Source organism: Rhinolophus hipposideros (genome assembly GCF_964194185.1).
Source record: "Rhinolophus hipposideros genome assembly, chromosome: 1".
In the NCBI taxonomy this organism is placed as follows: domain Eukaryota; kingdom Metazoa; phylum Chordata; class Mammalia; order Chiroptera; family Rhinolophidae; genus Rhinolophus; species Rhinolophus hipposideros.
In genome coordinates this window covers 73,940,929-73,959,070 of record NC_138047.1, presented here as the reverse complement: position 1 = coordinate 73,959,070, position 18,142 = coordinate 73,940,929, and the positions used below count along the sequence as shown (strand labels likewise).

The following is an 18,142-nucleotide window of genomic DNA, read 5'->3' as shown; positions in this document are numbered from 1 at the left end:
ATTGGAGTACACAGTGATTACTTTAAGGATTTCCCTTAGGATCCTTATTTAGCAAATATTTCATGTTTTATGTTGGTATGCTTAGTAAGGCAGGAAACATGTCAAGTCATTTAAAAAAAAATTAAGCATCAAATACCCAAACTCAAAGGTTATTCAGATAAACTTCTGTTTCTCAAAAAATCCATTGAGGCAGACCACTGTTATTCCATAGTATCTTGGGTCACCTAAAATTCTACTGCACAGAAGATAGTATTGTCATACTTCAGTACAGTAATGTAAGATTTGGGGGTGAGAAAAATTGAAAATCATTCTGAAGAATGCAGTCCAAGTGAATGCAAGTTCTATTCTCTACTAATGAATGAACCTTTGTAAGATTCTGTGAACATGAGAGTTTGGGGCAAAGAGTCTCCATGAAACATGTGGTTGGTGTCAGTGGTTGTTTAAGCCTCTACTAATTTGGCAGGGTCAAAATGATGCACTCTATGACTCTTCATCATTGTTGTCATGATAAATGTCATCAGTAATTTATGAAACTATGTAGTTTAACTCCTGCCTTCAGAGTAAATATCAGGAAATGCCCAGGAAATATCAGAGTAAATGCCCAGGAAAACTAAGTGGATGGGTAATGGCATCTCTGCTGTCTTGTATCCTAGATTAATTTCTCCATAATTTCTTGTTTATATTAGCATCAGTATTTTCTCTTTTTTTTCAGTTGTATTGAGATATAATTGACATTACATTATACTTGTATTATGTCAAATATTTTATCTTTTGCCTCAACAGTGAGGAGTTGTCTTAATCATCTAATAAAGGCAAAATAAATCCCTGTTTACCTATAGCAAAGGAGAAAAGGAGAAAGGGAAACAATACCAAGAGGCTGAATGCTTAGAATGTGAGCTCCAGGATGGGTGGAATTTTGTCTTATGTCCCCCAAGCACAAGGTACATTTAAAATGTGCCTGGCACATTGTAGGGACTCAATAAATATGTGCAGAATGAATGAATTACCTGAGAATGATCTATTAGCAGAATAAGTCCTTTCACCACACTGACAGGGTCGCTAGATGCTGACAGCATTTTGGACATCAAATCACTGTATCCATTGAAAAAAGTGACAGGTCTGAGCTGAACATCAAAGAGGATGACTGACAAGCCGGCATAGGAGTCAAGGTTCTCCTCTCCCTCATCGGGAGTGGCAGCAATTAACCCCTCCAGTCCTTGGGCTTCAATGACCACCTAGGGAAAAATGGATATAACATTCGTGACATAAGCTCTGTGCCTGTTCTGTAAGTGATGGTGAGCTACTGCCAGAACTTTCCTAGGGGTCCAAAACTCAAAAATCTGCAGCAGCTAGGCAAAAATAAAACACAACGCAACTCTATGCCTGAATATGAGTTAGTTTTCTTCATTTAATCCTCACAACCACCCTTTGGGGGTACATATGATTTTTATTCATGTTGTAGGATTCAAATTCTTCTGTCTGACTGAAAAGGCTATGAGCTTTCCATTTTACAGTGTCATCTAGAGACTCTTAGTCTTTCCAGGTCTCATACATAATGAATTAGCTATTGTTTAAAGCCCCTAAAAGGAGATAGAAAGGTGTTGGGAAAGTCACCCTAAGGATGCTACTATGAGAGATGTGGAACTCTCTAAGCCATGACTCACATCTTTCCATGTCAACCTTTTCTCTATAGCTCAAAGGAAAAGTGGTGAACACCGTGTGGGGACTCGCATCCTGATCCCTACCATACTAGGAGCCTTACATTTGCTTTGTCCCCTATACCCAGCCCCTTAACCACTGGGTATTTGGCATTTCAGAATGCATATCAGAAAACAGACAGTGATTCCTCAGGAGACAAAGGCATGGTATTCTGACTAGAGTTCTATGCAAGGGTGTGGTAATGTAATATTGGTAGGAGCTCAAGTTTATATAGCACTGGATCGTTGCTAAAGCTTAAATAATCTGAGCTTATTTAGAAGGGTATAATTTGCTATGCATAAAACCTAAAAAGAAAGCATATTTCAAAATTAAAAAGCCTTTACAGAGTGTTACCAAATTTTAGATAAAATGAAAGGGATGGAAGTCAGCTAGTTGTTGAATATCTAGCCTACACTTTATTCTTTTCTCTTCTAGCAGTATTGGGAAAACATAGATTGACTCTTTAGAGAGTCATGTTCTATTATGAAAGTTTTTATTATGGGGAATCAATCTCTTCATAGAAACACCCAGAGAAGGAAAACAGACTCTAGAATTAAATATCTGGGACTTCGAGGAATACGTCTGTGAATAAAAATAACATATTTTTTAAAACACATGTGAGAAATACTGGCACGATTTCAATTTTGTCAATATGTGTACCTTTGAAAAGACAAACATATGTTTGGTAAGTCCAGTGAATCAAATTACTTAGGTTTCTAGTTCATATTTGGAACTTCCTCTGGGATTACAAATCTCTTGCAGATGATACAATCATGGGTGACATATTACAGAAGTCACCATTAACTTATGCATTCTATAGTGTTATTATCAGTATGTATTTTATTTTACCTCAGACTAATTTCTTACATACTTTATTCAGCAAAATTAATGGAAAGTGAGTTACCTGGCTACCATGAAGATGAGACTTCCCGAGGTACTGAATAATGTTCAGATTACTTCTCCTTAGAATGCCAGAACCAGAGTAAAGAATATCAAGGCCGTAAGTAGATGCCGAATGGGAACTACCTAATGACGAAAACAGAAAACAACAAAAACTATAATTTAATGACAGTTCCAGCAATACTCAGCTGGGGAGGGACATGAAAGAGGAGCCCCTTCTTGGTTTACGTACGTTGTATGTAGCCAGTATAGAAAGAAGAGGATCCACTCCTGGCAAAACGGTCATAATTATGAGCAACCATTTCCTTCAGAACTCGACGAACCATTTTGCTGCAACATGTAAAAGGAAAAAGCTGCACATTCATTGTAATGGCTGTTTCCCAAGTTAGATTTGGAAAAAACCCAAATCCTCAGTGGAAAAAAAAGGAGGCCAAATGTTCCTCATGCTGCTCCAAGACTGGGAGGTGCCAGCTGGAGTGCTGGCATCAGGATGAGGGCTTTCCCCTTCATCCACAGATATTTGAAATTTAGTTTGCTATCAAAATGACAGCAACATGAGGACACTCAGCTATGAGATTGCTTAAGCTGGCTGATGGAGACACCTCAGGAGTGGGAGGCACATTTTGTTTGAATCTTCATGGTTCTATTGTTAAATAGTATATACTTCTAAGGAAAGCTTTACCAAACTGAGGAGATTCCCAGTACTTCTTTAAACACTTGCTATACCCTCTAATGTTGTTATCACTGGCTGATGATATATAACAGTAAATTTCTAGAAATTTATTCTGTTTATGCAGTTTTCAACTAAGGAAACATCTCAGTTACACCCATACAATATATAAATCATTGTCTCCTTGAAAGTAACTCATGCCTCTACCTCGTCTACCTATGAAATAAGTGCTGGGATCTTTCCATTCCTAACTACTTAACCCTAATCATATCAGTAACTATAAAATTATAACAACACAGCAAAAAATATTTTTTTAACCAACTAAAGAAATCTGGACTTTGATCTAAGGTAGAAAATTATCGAGAGGAGGAAATGGGTACCTTATATGATTCCTCCCCCAGCAGTATCAGTAAGTTATAAGATTTTAGCATGGAGGAAAAAAGATGATGAGGGTCATGACAGCTATCCTCAAATATTCAAAGGGCCTGCACATGGATGCGTAATGTTTCCTGTTCCGCTTTCTTGGGGGATAAAACCAGGGTCTATAGAAGGATTTCAGTTATACAAAGAAGTAATGGTGAGTCTCTGAACAACGACACAAGTTCCTTCAGAGGAGGTGATCCTCCTGCCACTGGAGGGGTGCAGGGAATGTATGGACATCACCTGCCAGGAGGCTAGACCCCTCCATTGGAAAGAGATACCAGGCGAGACAGCCTTTAATGTCCCTTACAACCCTAACGTTTTTGGTTCTCAGAATCTGACCCACAGTATTTGCAATGGCTTCCTCGCCTTTCCTAGGCTGCTCCCTACCCCGCTGCCTCCTCTTTATTGGCCCTGAATCACTAGGCTCACAAGACAGGGGAAGCAAATCCACCCAGGATCTCCTCCACCGAGTGTGATAAGAGCAAACAAAGCAATAGAAGGAGAAATCAGATCCTCAACTAGTAGGCTGCAGACGGACTGTTTCTTCTCTCCCTCACTCATGCTCTTTTCTTCTTCCTTGTCCTGCTCTCCTCTCTTTTCCACTCACTTCCTGTTTCTTTTTCCTTCATTCTTCTTATTTCTTGTATTCCTTTCCTTCAATTTTTTACTGCCTTTTTGTTTTTTCCATTTTCTCTTTATTTTCCATCTCTCCCATGTCTGTTTTCCTTTTCAACTGGTACTTTCCTGAGGTAGTGCTCTGCATGTAACTCAGGGGAAAGGGAAATTTCTTTTCTGGCTCTCTGTTTCATGGAGGAGGGATAGAGAGTTTTGGGGGGAGCCACTTGGAAGCAAGACATCAGTGAATTCAGAAGCGACTTGGGAACTGGCAAGAAGATGAATCCAGTAAGGGTGACTGAAAGCAATGAAGTCTGCCGATCCCAGTCTTCCTGTCTTGAATAGAGCTTAAACTGGGTCATGCCTAAGGTTTTAAACTTAAATGGTAAATTCATTTGATCTGTGATAAATGAGGCTTTAAAGATTTCGAACATTTGGAAAGTTTAGATGACAGACCATCCGGTGGGAACCTAACATCATTTTGTTGTGCTAGTTATAAAAATAGTCCTATTAAAAAAATAAAAATAAAAATAAATTAAAAACAAAATGTAGTCGGATTTTAAAACATGACTAACACTTGGCAATATATGTTTACCAGACTAAACAGGAGACCTAGAGTAAAAATCATACCCAGAATTCCAAATCATAGTGCCAAAGTGAAGTTGTTTAACCTGGTCCACTATATAGTTCTCTTACAGGAAATTTGGAAAACTCTTTGATCTTGCAACACAACCCAGTGTAATGACCAGAGCGTTAGTATTATCCACATGTGTACCATACAAATATACAAATAAGCCTGAATAAGCAGAGCATTAGATGCACCGTATCATACCTTGCAGGCATTTCAAAACGTAGGATGTCTTGGACAATGGCAAGCATGTATTTGTTCATTTCTTTTGGGAGCTCCCCAATAGAGAGCAGGATGTTCTTTACTTCCATGTAGGATGGATTGTTATTTAAAATGATAGTAGCAGCAGTAGTGCGCACAGTCTTTTCATGAACTTTATGATTCTGATGGTATATCCTGTTCAAAGTCTTCTTTACCTGTTCATAAGATGTTCAAACTTAGTGCACATCTAGATTTTTTTAAACTGATATTGTGGCAGGCAGAGTCAGTGGTCTTAAAATACACATGCATTCCCGCATTTCTCAGGTTCCTTCACAGTTAGGTTGGGGCCATACTTCTGGCTAGTGGATTATGAACAGTATTGCTTTCAGTAACTTCTGGGCTGAGTCAGTTAAGAGTTGGGAGGCCTTCTCTGTCTCTTTCTTCCACTACTGTAGTGAACTTAGGATCACATTTTTCCTTACTTGTCTGAGGCATAGCATGAATGAGAAATGAATTTTTGATAAGCTGAAATTCTGAGGCCCGTTTGTTATTGTAGCATATCACGATGTTACCTAATATAAATTTTTAAAGACACTACTGGCATGTGGCAATGGGGCTCTGGGGAGAGATGGCTACATGAACTCATATTTCCTTACAGGGAAGTACCTCAGACTCTTCCCTTCTCTTCTGTTAATAGACTTTATTTTTTTAGAGCAATTTTAGGTTTCATAGAAAAATTGAGCTGAATGTACAGAGAATTCCTTTATACCTCTGCTGCTCATCCCTCCCCACAACAACACACATAACTTCCCCCTCTATCAATATCCTGTACCACCGTGGTCATTTGTTAATTTGATGAACCTATACTGACACACCATTATCACTGAAAGTCCATAGCTTACATTAGGGGAATGTTTTTTAAATAATGCATTAACACCAAAGAAAATTTGCCAAAATAATTGCATTCTGTGGCAACAAATAATTCCATTGGTTACCAGCATTGCCTTGTTGTGATATGTTGTATATAGTATTTTGTACTAGGCATTTATAAATATTTCCTTCAGTTCTACTTCCCTTTGTCTTTTTTCTATCTCCCCCAAATATTGGCCTATTCTCATGTGTTTAGGAGTTAAGTGACCGACTTAAGCATAAACAACTACAAAGGGAAGAGAGGTAGAATTTATATGTAGGTCTGTCTGTCTCAAAAGCCCCTGATCCTAACCATCATGCTTTGCATCCTATCAACTTTGACACAAAACTGGTGGGAAGGTGTTTAGCAGCAAACTAGAAACATCATTCTCAGTGGGCAGTTTTTCTTGAGGTTTACCAACATTCTCTGCCTTTATAAAAGCTGAATTTAGACAGCTTCCTGAAAACATAGCTGTAGGAACCAACATGGTAATACTTAAGCCACGATATTTCAGTGTCAAAAATGTAACAGCATCTTAAAACTGATGGAAATAAAGATATTTCTGAAAATACTTTGTTTCTTAAAATAAGAGGCTATGCCTTAATATTTATGCTTCAGGATATAAGATATTTTCTGTTCAAAAGGTGAGCTGCTTCAGAACAACTTAAATCCAAGAGTCATTTCTAAACAGGAAAGAGAGGTTGGTAGTTTGAAAAAAAAATAGGGCGACTTCAAAGTTGTTTGCATTTGACTAGTGTGTAGGCCTGCTTTTTTCCTTTTGTAAATTTTGCAAATATTCTTGGGGAAATTACCTCATCTGTTATGAAAGGGACATCGTATCTCTGGAGACTGGTAGTAGCGAGGTGGCTGATGGACCCTTCTTCTGCCTCTGCGTACTTTAGTAGGAGTGGGATGCCTTCCGGAATCAGGGCATTCTTCAGAGCCAGCAAGTACATCATGATGTCCTCTTTTTTCACTGATTTTTCGAGTCCTCCCAGGATTAACTTCTTGGCTTCTACCACTGCCTAAAAAAATTCACATACTACTTCAGACATACGCATAGCCATACATTAAACAAGGCTTGGGTAAGACTGGCCTCATTCTTGGGCCCAAGAAAATAACTTAAAGTTTTAGAAAGTTTTGCATTGTGTGCCCTACTGAGGTACACATGAAAATGAACAAGTAAAGCTTGATAAAGGTGTTGTGTTTTTTATAATGTATACATTAACATATTCTTAAGCAATGAATGTAAGAATAGACATATTTACTTTTGAACACATTCTGAATGTATAAAATCATTTTAAAAATTCTCTTGTGATTGATTCATAAAACTGCCCATTCATTGAATTTCTAAAGCAATGATTAGATGGTGCCTAAGAGGTGCCACCTACCTTTTCTTAGGTGACAATGGGTGAAAGGGAATGAGACTTCTCTGAGAATACTTTTAAAATAGAGTTTTGACTTTTGAACCATTTTAACGTTTCATATATTCAAAAAATAAAAGAAAATCAACAAGGATGAAAGACTGCTAAAACTGAATTCAAACAGAAACAAATGAACATAAATGTATATCAAATTGGTAAGATAACTAAACAGGAGAGAATGAAAAAGAATTAATCCAAGCAACTTTTGAACATAAAACTCTGACTGTATACCTTTACTGGAATATATTTTATAGACAAAAAGAACAGGGATGAGGTCTTGAACCTTATTTAGTCAATTTATTCCTTGTAGTAATATTGGTCTAGCAATTCCAAAACTATTTTGTGTGCGTTTTCGGATTGAGTGAATGAATGATAGATTGATGTTCTTCAAAACCAGCATTCTCACTGTGACAAAAGGATGAAATAATTATGGAATGGGAGAAGCAGAGAGAGAAAACCCTGTGATGCTGGATTGGAATCAGAGGTAGCAGTATGAACTCACTATTTAATAAATATAAATATATGTATTTTGCCCATTGTAAGAGGCAAAGGTACTCAATTAGTAAGAATTAAAAGTATTTAGGAGTAAAATGTCAGATGTCTGCAACTCACTCTCAAATGATTCAATCAAAATAAAATAAAATGAAATGAAACAGAATGAAATCATGCAAATATAGTAATATGTTGAAAATTAGTGCATCTAGATGAAAGGTATACAAATGTTCATGGAATTATACTAGTCTTATATAACTTTTCTGCAGGTTTGAATTTTTTCAAATACGAATTTGGGGAAAAAAGAAATTAGGATGCAGGGAAATCAAAATGTAAGCAAAAACCAAACAGAAAAAAGAAATAGGGACTTAGTACTCAAGAACTTGTCTCGCTGCCATTCAGACTGCCATTGTAGCTTTCACACTACTAAATGCTGAAAGGCGATAACATGTGATAGGATGGCAGGTACCTTCTGTGCAGTGTAAGTATTGTGTGCTCAGTAGACACCTTAAATTTATTCTTAGAATACATCATTTTCTTTCTGATCGTATATCTTTGATTTGGACAAATGGTAGATGAGTAGCCCAGAGCAGCAAGTTTAAAAGAAAATTTCAATACTTACTACAGTCCATTTGGCGGCCAAGTCTTATTATTTTTAAAGATGCATTTTTTTAAAAGGTTGCTCAAAAACATTAACAAAATTGAGTGACAGTGATAGTGAATAGTTCACAACTATCTACAAGGAAGCTTTAAAGATGTGATGGGAACTAAGCTGTCCCATTATCAGAAGAACTTTAAATTTAATCCTTTGTTCAGTTTCCTCCTTATGCTATAGACCTCCTTTGAGTCATCCTATTCTCTCCCAAAATTTCAGCCACTTTCTTTTACTGGTGTTCACTCTTCTCTGGGCTGCAGATGGGTATGGTCACCTGCCTGTGGCCATAAGGATTTCAAGCTTAACCTGGTGGCCCAAAGGATTTCATGTTTAACATGGCCAAAACGAATTAATAGATCTACCCTCTTCCCACCCCCAAACTAGGTTCTACAAACTTTTTGTAAATGGGGACATCACCATACATCTAGTATACTAACCTGGAAACTTAACAGTCACCTAGATTCCTACCTCTTTCTCCTTCCCCACATTCCTTCAGTGGGGTCTCCACCTCCTAAACGGCTCTTGAATCTCTCTCCTTCTCTCACCATATTGTTCCTACATTAATCACAATTTTACTAATTCTTGCCCAGGTTCTTGCAAATCTTTCCGATCAGATCTCACTGACTCTACTTTAGCTGATACTCAGGCAAGATACCATTTTGCTTCTTTCTAAATAAAACATCTTAGTATGTCATTCACCTGCCTAAAAACCACACTGTTCTCCCTTCTCTGTATAGAATGAAGGCCAGACTACTTACCTTGTCATCAGTCAAGATCCAGCCTACCTTTCTTCTCTCTTCCCCCCTTTTCTGCATCTCCACTCCCACTTATCTGCCCCACAAACATATATTTTGTGCTCCAGCCACACAGAATTTCTCACTGTTCCCAAGCATACCAGGCACATTTTGACTGTAGGACTTTTAAGACATTATTGTTTTTCTCTTAGCATGTCCTTCATTCTGCACTATTTCTTCACCTACAAAGCTCTTCTAGACTAAGCTCAAATATTACTATTTTGGTGAAACCTTCCCCAGCACCCCAAACGGAATATTTTGTTACACCTTCTGTAGTCTCGGAGCACTCTTTTTATATTTCAGTATTACTGTATTTATCTGTTTGGATTTGAAAAACACACTGGGAGTTCTTTGAGGATAGTTCTTTGTGTATCTTTATATTAAGGGATAAATATCGTATCTCGCACAGAATAACTGATCATCAAATATGGCTGAATGGATGTTTTCATATGTGAGGTTTATCTTTAACCAAGATATTTGATATATGATTGCTGAAGTAAACCATCTACTCAAATAATTATGGAAAGTGGAAAAATATAAGAAGTCATAGTTCTTTGATGTCATAAAAATTATACAAATTTGATTTCTGCCAATTCTTAATAAGCTGTTACTCAAACATTTTCAATGCCTTTGATGTTTTTAGTGATCTTCTTCATAGCTAGTTTACATTCTAGTTATGAGTTGCCTCTTTTGGAACTATTTGGTTTCAAGAACATTCTGTTTGTTGTTTTTAATAGCAAGAGTCAGTAAGCAAAATAATATAGTGATTTCTTTTGAAGATTGAAGAAAAATGCTGACTAGAAGTTGGTTATATGATCAATGTGGACAGAAAAAAGACTGTTTTTATATAGTTAGCATCTTTAATCTTATTTGCATTATAGAAAGATGGGCTGTGTTGTATATTAATACACTTGGATTTTCCAATTTAGTTATGCTTACAAAGTGAGGTTTGGTTTTCTTTTATTTTAATGAGAAAGATGTTAAAATTGATAGTCCACTCAGGCAAGTGGAGAAGCTTTGAGAAAATGAAAATAAAAATAAAATATAAAGTCCTAAGTAATTAGAAGTAAATAATTCCCACCATCAAAACTCAAAATTGCTAATCACAATTACTGCAAATAAAGTTCTCCTCTAGAAGGTAGCCCGAGAGTCTAATAATTTTTCTAAGAACAAGAACTGTACCACACACACCATTCAAACTGAGTACAGAGTGGGATCTCAATAAATATATATTGATGGGGAATTAATGGACTATTCAGTTTTTAGCAAGTATTTATTGAACATTACCTATGTACTAAGCACCATTTTAAGCAATTGGTGTTGAACTAAGAAAGATCCAATTCTACATGGAGCTTAATGGGAGACAGTAAACAACAAATATAACAAATAGCTGAATTATAAAGTATGTTAGATGACAGTAATTGCTATGCAAATAGGGAAAATAGAGTAAAGTGGATTGGGAGTGCCAGTGGTGAGCAGCATGGTGAGTCTTAAATAGGATGGTCTGGAACCATATACTACTTAATATGAAATTGGATTCACACTTACTTGGAGTTTGCAGCCTTCGTTCTGACACAGCTTCCTGACCAGGGCCCCAATGATGATCATAACAGTTTCTCTGATGTCATTGCTCCCAAAGGAACCTTTGAACTTACTCTATTAGCCAAACAGGGATAAAATAGGTTACCAAAACATTTAAACGTTTCCAAAGGACATTTTTAATTAAGAAGCAAAGTAACCAGTGCCTGAGGAAATTGATGTTATGTTCCGAAACTTCAAACTCAGAATTTTACTTTGGAGACACTTACAAATTCACCGTCTAACTCTGAAATGAAGAATTAATAGAATCTCCCCTTTCCAGATATTCTTAACTGGATCTATGAACTCCTTAGAGGTTTAGGGATTACATTCACTGGGTCAGTAAACCAAAAAAAAAAAGAAAGAAAAAAAAAGAAAGAAAGAATAAATGGTCTGTAAAATGTTATGTATGGGTGAAATGGAGCTTCAATGTTATTATCAGATTCTCAAACAGGCCCATTTTCCTTCCAAAAAGATGATCAACATTTGACTAGATTATCAGTGGATAAATGCACTTTAAAAAAAACTTTTTGGATCCAAGAGAAGTCTAGCTTGTGCTCCCAATATAAGTTTTTAATATTGGAAGAACTGTATCTCTTCAACATACTGTGTATTAAACACCATGAAGATTTTTGAAGTCAAAGCAAATCTTTTAAAATCAATTTTTGAAGCACAACCAAGACTTCTCCCCTCTGAAATTTTGTCCTATGTCATTATATGATAGGCAAACACAATCTTTAAATTTCCATAAAGTATAGTTTGTGTTATTTAGAGGAATTGCAAAGAAAACACCATGTAAAATAATTTAACGTACAATTAATGATTAATGGAAAGAAAATAGTTCAATAGAATTTTAATATGAATAATCAGAAGGCTCTAGTGCTGCTTTCATTCTGAAACAAATAACTTTTAATTAACTGCTTAGATTTTTAAGCGCTTTTTAGCAGCTGAGAGCCTTTATTTTCACAGTATCCATTTGACTTACAATGAGGGCTCTCAGGAGTTCTTCATCGGGATGGGAGGCAAATCCACAGGCATAGAGAAACCTCTCCTGGAGGATAACGTTACTGTCACTTTTGAAATCCAAAAAGTCCAAAATAGCATCTAATGAGTCTGGGGTCTGAGCAGACGTGACAGCATCCACCAGCTGAGGTCTACAAAAAAGGCGTAGTCACGGATATCAATGTTTAGGGTGTTTTAAAAATTATTTTAAATCTCTACCATTTACAGATTCTCCATTAGTTTGAGTTTCCTAAAGAAGTGAACATTTTTTCATTTGAACAACAAAAATGAATGACTTCCTCAAAAAGACCTCCCCCATTTTATTTTAAACCTTTCTCTTAACTCCTCTGTCTTTCATTCACTGTATACTGAGAATATACAAACCAATTTTATTATATTAACCTAAGCCAAATATGACTTGGAAAAGTTAAAATTATATAAATAAAAATATAAATTAGGTTCAAATTCTTTTCTATGTGAGTAATACATAAAAACTATTGTCCCCCCAAATTGACCTCTTTCTCATTAGCTTTGCAAATATATACGTTTTTCAAATGCCTAATTTGACTAGAGCAATATTATTTAACAGAAAAATGGAAAATTCTTTTAACTTTAATTTACATCCAAGGGAGAAATTTTTGTTCTTTAAAAAAAATGTATCATGGTATAATTCAATGTTCAACCACATGATTATGTATGAGTAGAACAGAACTCCTACAGGGAAGTTGGTTACATATTCTACTCATCAAGAATCTTTGGTTGGTTGAGTCTAGGATGGCAAAATTTCTGAAACTAATTGTCATACTAGTGAACATGCTATGTATGTAAATATTTTATTCCACATAAATATAAACACACCATAGGTGTTCAGTGCTTTATACTTAGAAAAAGATATACTATATAATTTTGATCCTAACAAAAGCCCAGTGAATGAAGCAGGAACTGAGAGTACTTATTAAATGTCTATTATACAAGCATCGCACTAGAAATTTTAGGTTTGCAACCTCTCTATGCTTTGATTTCTTCATCTGTAACATATGGCTAAAAATAGTAGTTACCTTAGGATTTGGGGAAGGATTAAATTACACAATCTATGTAAAACACTGAGAGTAGTGCTTGGCCCATCATAAATGCTTTATAAATATATGTTGTCACTAATACAATCACTTCACTGAACATCTTTGTCAGTTTAATGCTAATACCCCTCCTTTCATATGAGGAAATAGACTCAGAGACCAAGTCATTTGCTCAAGGTTCCAGAGATGGTAAGTATAGCTAGGATTGAAACTCAGGTTTTCCTCACTCTGGAGTCTATGGTCTTTTAATTACATCGATATTTCCCAAAGTGTTTTCCATGCAACACTAGTCCTACAAAATGCTTTAAGAAAAGGTATTTTCAAGGTCATTTAAGTTTAAGAAATATTTAAGGAAATTTATACATAAAATTATCAAATTAAAGATGTTAACAATTTCTGCAGCAAAGAGAACTACTGTTTCCCTGAAAATAAGACCTAGCCGGACAATCAGCTCTAATGCATCTTTTGAAGCAAAAATTAATATAAGACCCGGTGTTATATTATTTCATATTATATTATACCCAGTATTGTGTTTGTTATGTCATGTCATGTCATGTTATACCTGGTGTTATAGAAAAATAAGAACGGGTCTTATATTAATTTTTGCTCCAAAAGACGCATTAGAGCTGAATGTCTGGCTAGGTCTTATTTTCGGGGAAACACGGCCTTTGGCCTGGTTTCACCCAGTGTTTTTCAAACTCATTGGCTCACAGAATCCTTTCCTACTGGCTTACTTGTTAATATTCTGCAAATTACAAGATACATACAATAGACACTTTGGAAATGTTACATTCCATCACCCTGCTTTTCTTACAAGAAATAAAAGGAATTATTCTCTGTATCTTACAGTTGTTTAAAATGAGGCTCAGAGAAGGCTAACCGTAAATGACTTGCTTGAAGGTTATAGACTGTTAGAAGTCAGAATTGAAAACTGGGTCTTCTGATTTTAGATCATTCTCATATTCTTTCCACTACACTGTTATGTGTGTGTTACATTGTGGTAGAATACTGTGTAAATAATCTGACTTAGGAAATAACATGAAGTCATCCAAATTATCGCTGCCTTAAGAGTTTTAGAATACAAGTAAGATTAAGGTTTAGTGTAACCCTTATTCTAAATTATAGTTAACTTTTGCACTTTTCTTGTAAGTATTTTTTCTTTGAAATAGATAAGTCACCCTACCAATCAATATATTTTAAAGTTCTATAATTAAAACAGAGTCTGAAAATTAATGATTGTGTATATCTTTTAACTTCTGGTTTAAATATTTATTTTTAAAGAGCAATCAACTTTTGGTTAATCATATGGAATTCCTATCAATGTTTTTAATGTCTTCAAGGCAAGTAAATAACATACAATTAAGAAGAAACAGACCTCTCAGGAAAACGGCTAAGTTCTCTTCTTGGGTAACTGAGTCCTTTGAACTCCATGACTGCTGCAGCTTCTCTGTGTGTGTGTTTGTGTGTGTGTGTGTGTGTGTGTGTAAATCCATTAATTTCCACTTTTGATTATGTTAATGGATGGTTTTCACTGTTTGTCAAATTAATTGAGCCATGTTCTATATCATGAATTAGGATAATTAGTATCATACAGCTGAATTTGTATTTGTAGACAAATTCTTTATTACAGACCAAAAACTCTTGTAGTTACAAAGTAAATTTGAGAATTAAGTCAACTCTCTTAATCATGTAAAATGAATCACTCTTTCATCAAATATCTAAATGATGTACGTTTTTCTTTTCTCCAGATTTTTTAGCTGTTTACACCTTTCTCACTTTTCTGTATAAAACAAAGCTTTGATGGGGATGATCTCTGAATCTTTAATGAGAGCGCATTTTTCAGTTGAAAAAGTCATATACCTTTTTGTTTTTATAATCATCTCTGAAATCTTTTCAAGTGTAAATTAACAGCTCCCAGTACACAATTTCGAAAACAGTAAGACATCGTGTGCACCATGGTATTATGATAAAGCCTGCCCTCCTCTGTCTATGCACACATCTAGACCTGATTGAAACTCATAAACACTCAAAAAAAAAAAAGTTCATTCTAAGTCACTGCTGAAAACTTGTTATTACATTTCACCATTAAATCACTGCATTGCAGCATAACTGTTCAATGAAAAGGCAAAACAACAAAATAATTGATTTGGAGGTAGGGCAGTTGGTAAAAAGGAGGTCTTTCTTGCTTAATAAAAAAAGTAAAATAAAATAAAATTACCCAGAAATGCTTTCCTACAGACAACCTCACACAACATTCAGGGAACTTACAGAACTTCCTTCTTTTCAGCCTTTAAGATTTGGAGGATCTCTTCTTTCTTCGCAGTTCTGAGGTGCTGAATGAAGGCCAGGAAGCTCCTGATAGCCTCAGCCTTGGAGAGATTGTCAGGCTCCAGGTGTTTTCTGATGGACTGCCAGTGCTCCGAGAGCTGCAAAACATAGCTGCAGGCTCATACACCATTCATCATTTTGAACATCCACACTTACAAGGGATACTCTCCCCAGAAATAAGTTTTTCCTTGTATCTGACGAGCAAAAGAAGCTTCTGGTATCTTACCTCAATATACCTGATTGCCCCCTGCCCATATTACATTCCTGTGTCTCTCAGAGGCAAATTTAAGCCTGCTGACCTTGTGTAAAATTCTTCTGTAGGAGGACTATTTTTGTCTATTACTATTTAGCTCAAAGGACCTCAGGCATCTGGGCATATAGGTCATTCTATGGTTACACCAAGGGAATTATACCTTGGCCAGGTTTTGACTGCCATAGTGAAATTGTACAGAGTTTTCATTAACAGCAGGATATTTTGGAGGGAAAAAAATTAGAACTGCTGAAGAATTGTGTCAGGTTTCTCATGTACCGGAACTTCACTGAAAATAAGCTTTTGTAATAATTTGAGCTCCCTATTCTATCTCTTTATTTTATTGTTTGTATGAAATGCCATGTTTTACTTAACTGTCTGAACTGTTCATTATTTATATCTATATTAAGTAGAATAGTATTTAGATAAGGTCATTCTCACATACACTATTGTTATGCTATTATGGTTTTAAAAATAGTTCTAATTAATGACATCGTTTGGCTGTGAAATAAGCTAAAGAATTTATTTTTCAAAGTTCACTACTTTTCCCCTGATGTGAAGAACGTGTTAAATCCCATTAGTGACCTTCAGATCTGTAACTCTGGGATAATCAGCATGCTACCAGTTTTTAAATTATTCATTCCCTCTAATAAGCAATAGACATATTTTGTTCTTTTTCAAATCTCTTTTGGTTATCTAATCTTAAGAGGATATTGCAAAGAAAAATTCCAGCTGTACTTAGCTAAAGATTTACTGGGTCATTTCTGAGGTCAGAGAGCATATCGATGTGAAGTCAGATTTTTTTTCTTGAAATTGTTGCAATAGTGACATTATAATGAAGTTGGAAAAGCAAATACTTCAAAGACATCAAACCTTCCTACAATAATGAAAAAATAGTTATCAAAAATCTTAGATGGCTCATAATGTTTGATAATATGGGTATAGAAATTATAGTTCACAACATAAGAAAACATGATTGGTTTCATTAATCACTTTTCTAAATAATTTCCCTGTCATATGACATAAGAAAATTATACTGGAACGTTAAATGAGATAAAAGAAAAACAAATAAAACAAAAAACAAAGATAGAGAGTGATGACTTTCTGTTTCATTTTGGTTTTCCCTTAATTCAATTTTGGTATATTTGAAAAACTAGTACGGAATTAGTGTCTTGTACTTTAAGCAAATTATTGTATTAGTTCTTGATGATTCCACTTTTCTAAACATTGATAATATCCAAGGGAAGAGCATTTTCTGGCAGCTACAAACAGGGCATGAAACCAAGGGTCTGCTCTCCTGACAAGAGGTTAAATATTTGGAAATACTGGACCTTAGAGTCATTTCTGTGGCCACATATTACAACTAATTCGTGCAATAAATGAAATTTCTCTTAGTTGGGTTAAAAATGTTACAATATGACCTCCTCTTTGCTTTGGGGATGTGCTGTCTCATTTCTGGCTATAATTGCAGGGAAGGTTGGGCTGGGGTAAGGAAGTGTTTCCTAATCTAAGCAAAGCGCTGGTATCCTTTTTCAGTCCTCACAGCAATACTCAGAACACTGAGCTCAGTAATGCATTTCACCTATGGACCTATTGCTCCTAAGCGGCAAAATGTAGGATTCAGATCCCTGTGCACACTCTTGAAACCACGTGCTTCCCCCAATGTCATCAGGCCCTTATTTCCCCTGTATTCTGGGTGACACTTTTAAGAAGCGGCCCTTAAGTCATACCATTTTTTTATTTGAGATGAGTGGACAGTAATTATTTGTTAATTATTGTGTTATGCATCATCTCGGGTGCATCTTATTAGGCTACTGTCATTAAAATTCATTGATGGCTGGTAGTTCACAAAATTAACTGAAGTTTCCATTGGAGACAAAAGGAAAACAGAATTTTAAGCCATGATTGTTCCCATATTTGGCCACACAAGGCAGTTGTTCACACTTACAGAAGGGCAGCCTTTACACTCGCTCTGGAAGACCTGCCCCACAATGGGAAGGGCCTCGTACTTTGAATCAACTGCTTTAATTACGGTGGCAACTTGCTTTCCAGGTATCAGTCTTGGGCCTGCTTCAGTGGTCTTCAGCTCTAGTTTCTGCCTGTATAATCAAGGAAGAGAAATATCACATGAGCAGCATTCTATTGAGTGAAGAAGCTACTAATTGCTTTTTTTTAAACAAGATACTAATTTATTCAAGTTGTTTAAGTCTTTGCATGTCTTTCAAGCTATGATATCTCCAGCAGTAACAGAAACCTCAAGATAATTATGACATCTTTCTAGAGCAGAATGTTATTTAACGATTGAAAACTTAACTCTGGATTTTCAAAATATAATGACAAGAGAATTCAGAGAAGCCAATTTGCCTGGATGCTGAACAAGATACGTAATGTCACCTCTTTTGAATTTAGCCCAGCTTCCCGAAAATGATATCTTCAATGCACCCATACTCGTATGTTATTTATTAACTAAGACAATTAGAAAATCTTATTTGCCAAAA

The 18,142-nt window shown here is 35.7% G+C and overlaps 1 protein-coding gene across 2 annotated transcripts in view; it reads right to left on the bottom strand.

Moving 5' to 3' along the window:
• The window catches only part of MTTP (microsomal triglyceride transfer protein), a 53,263-nt gene that overhangs the window by 9,600 nt on the left and 25,521 nt on the right, over positions 1–18,142 (bottom strand). For both annotated transcript variants that reach the window (XM_081068987.1, XM_081068988.1), the window contains exons 8-16: positions 17,593–17,743; positions 15,335–15,492; positions 11,974–12,142; positions 10,959–11,066; positions 6,858–7,070; positions 5,139–5,350; positions 2,831–2,928; positions 2,603–2,724; positions 1,008–1,235 (exon numbers count right to left, since the gene is read on the bottom strand). In XM_081068987.1, coding sequence (XP_080925113.1) covers positions 1,008–1,235; positions 2,603–2,724; positions 2,831–2,928; positions 5,139–5,350; positions 6,858–7,070; positions 10,959–11,066; positions 11,974–12,142; positions 15,335–15,492; positions 17,593–17,743 — 1,459 coding nt within the window. The remainder of the gene's footprint in view (positions 1–1,007; positions 1,236–2,602; positions 2,725–2,830; positions 2,929–5,138; positions 5,351–6,857; positions 7,071–10,958; positions 11,067–11,973; positions 12,143–15,334; positions 15,493–17,592; positions 17,744–18,142) is intronic.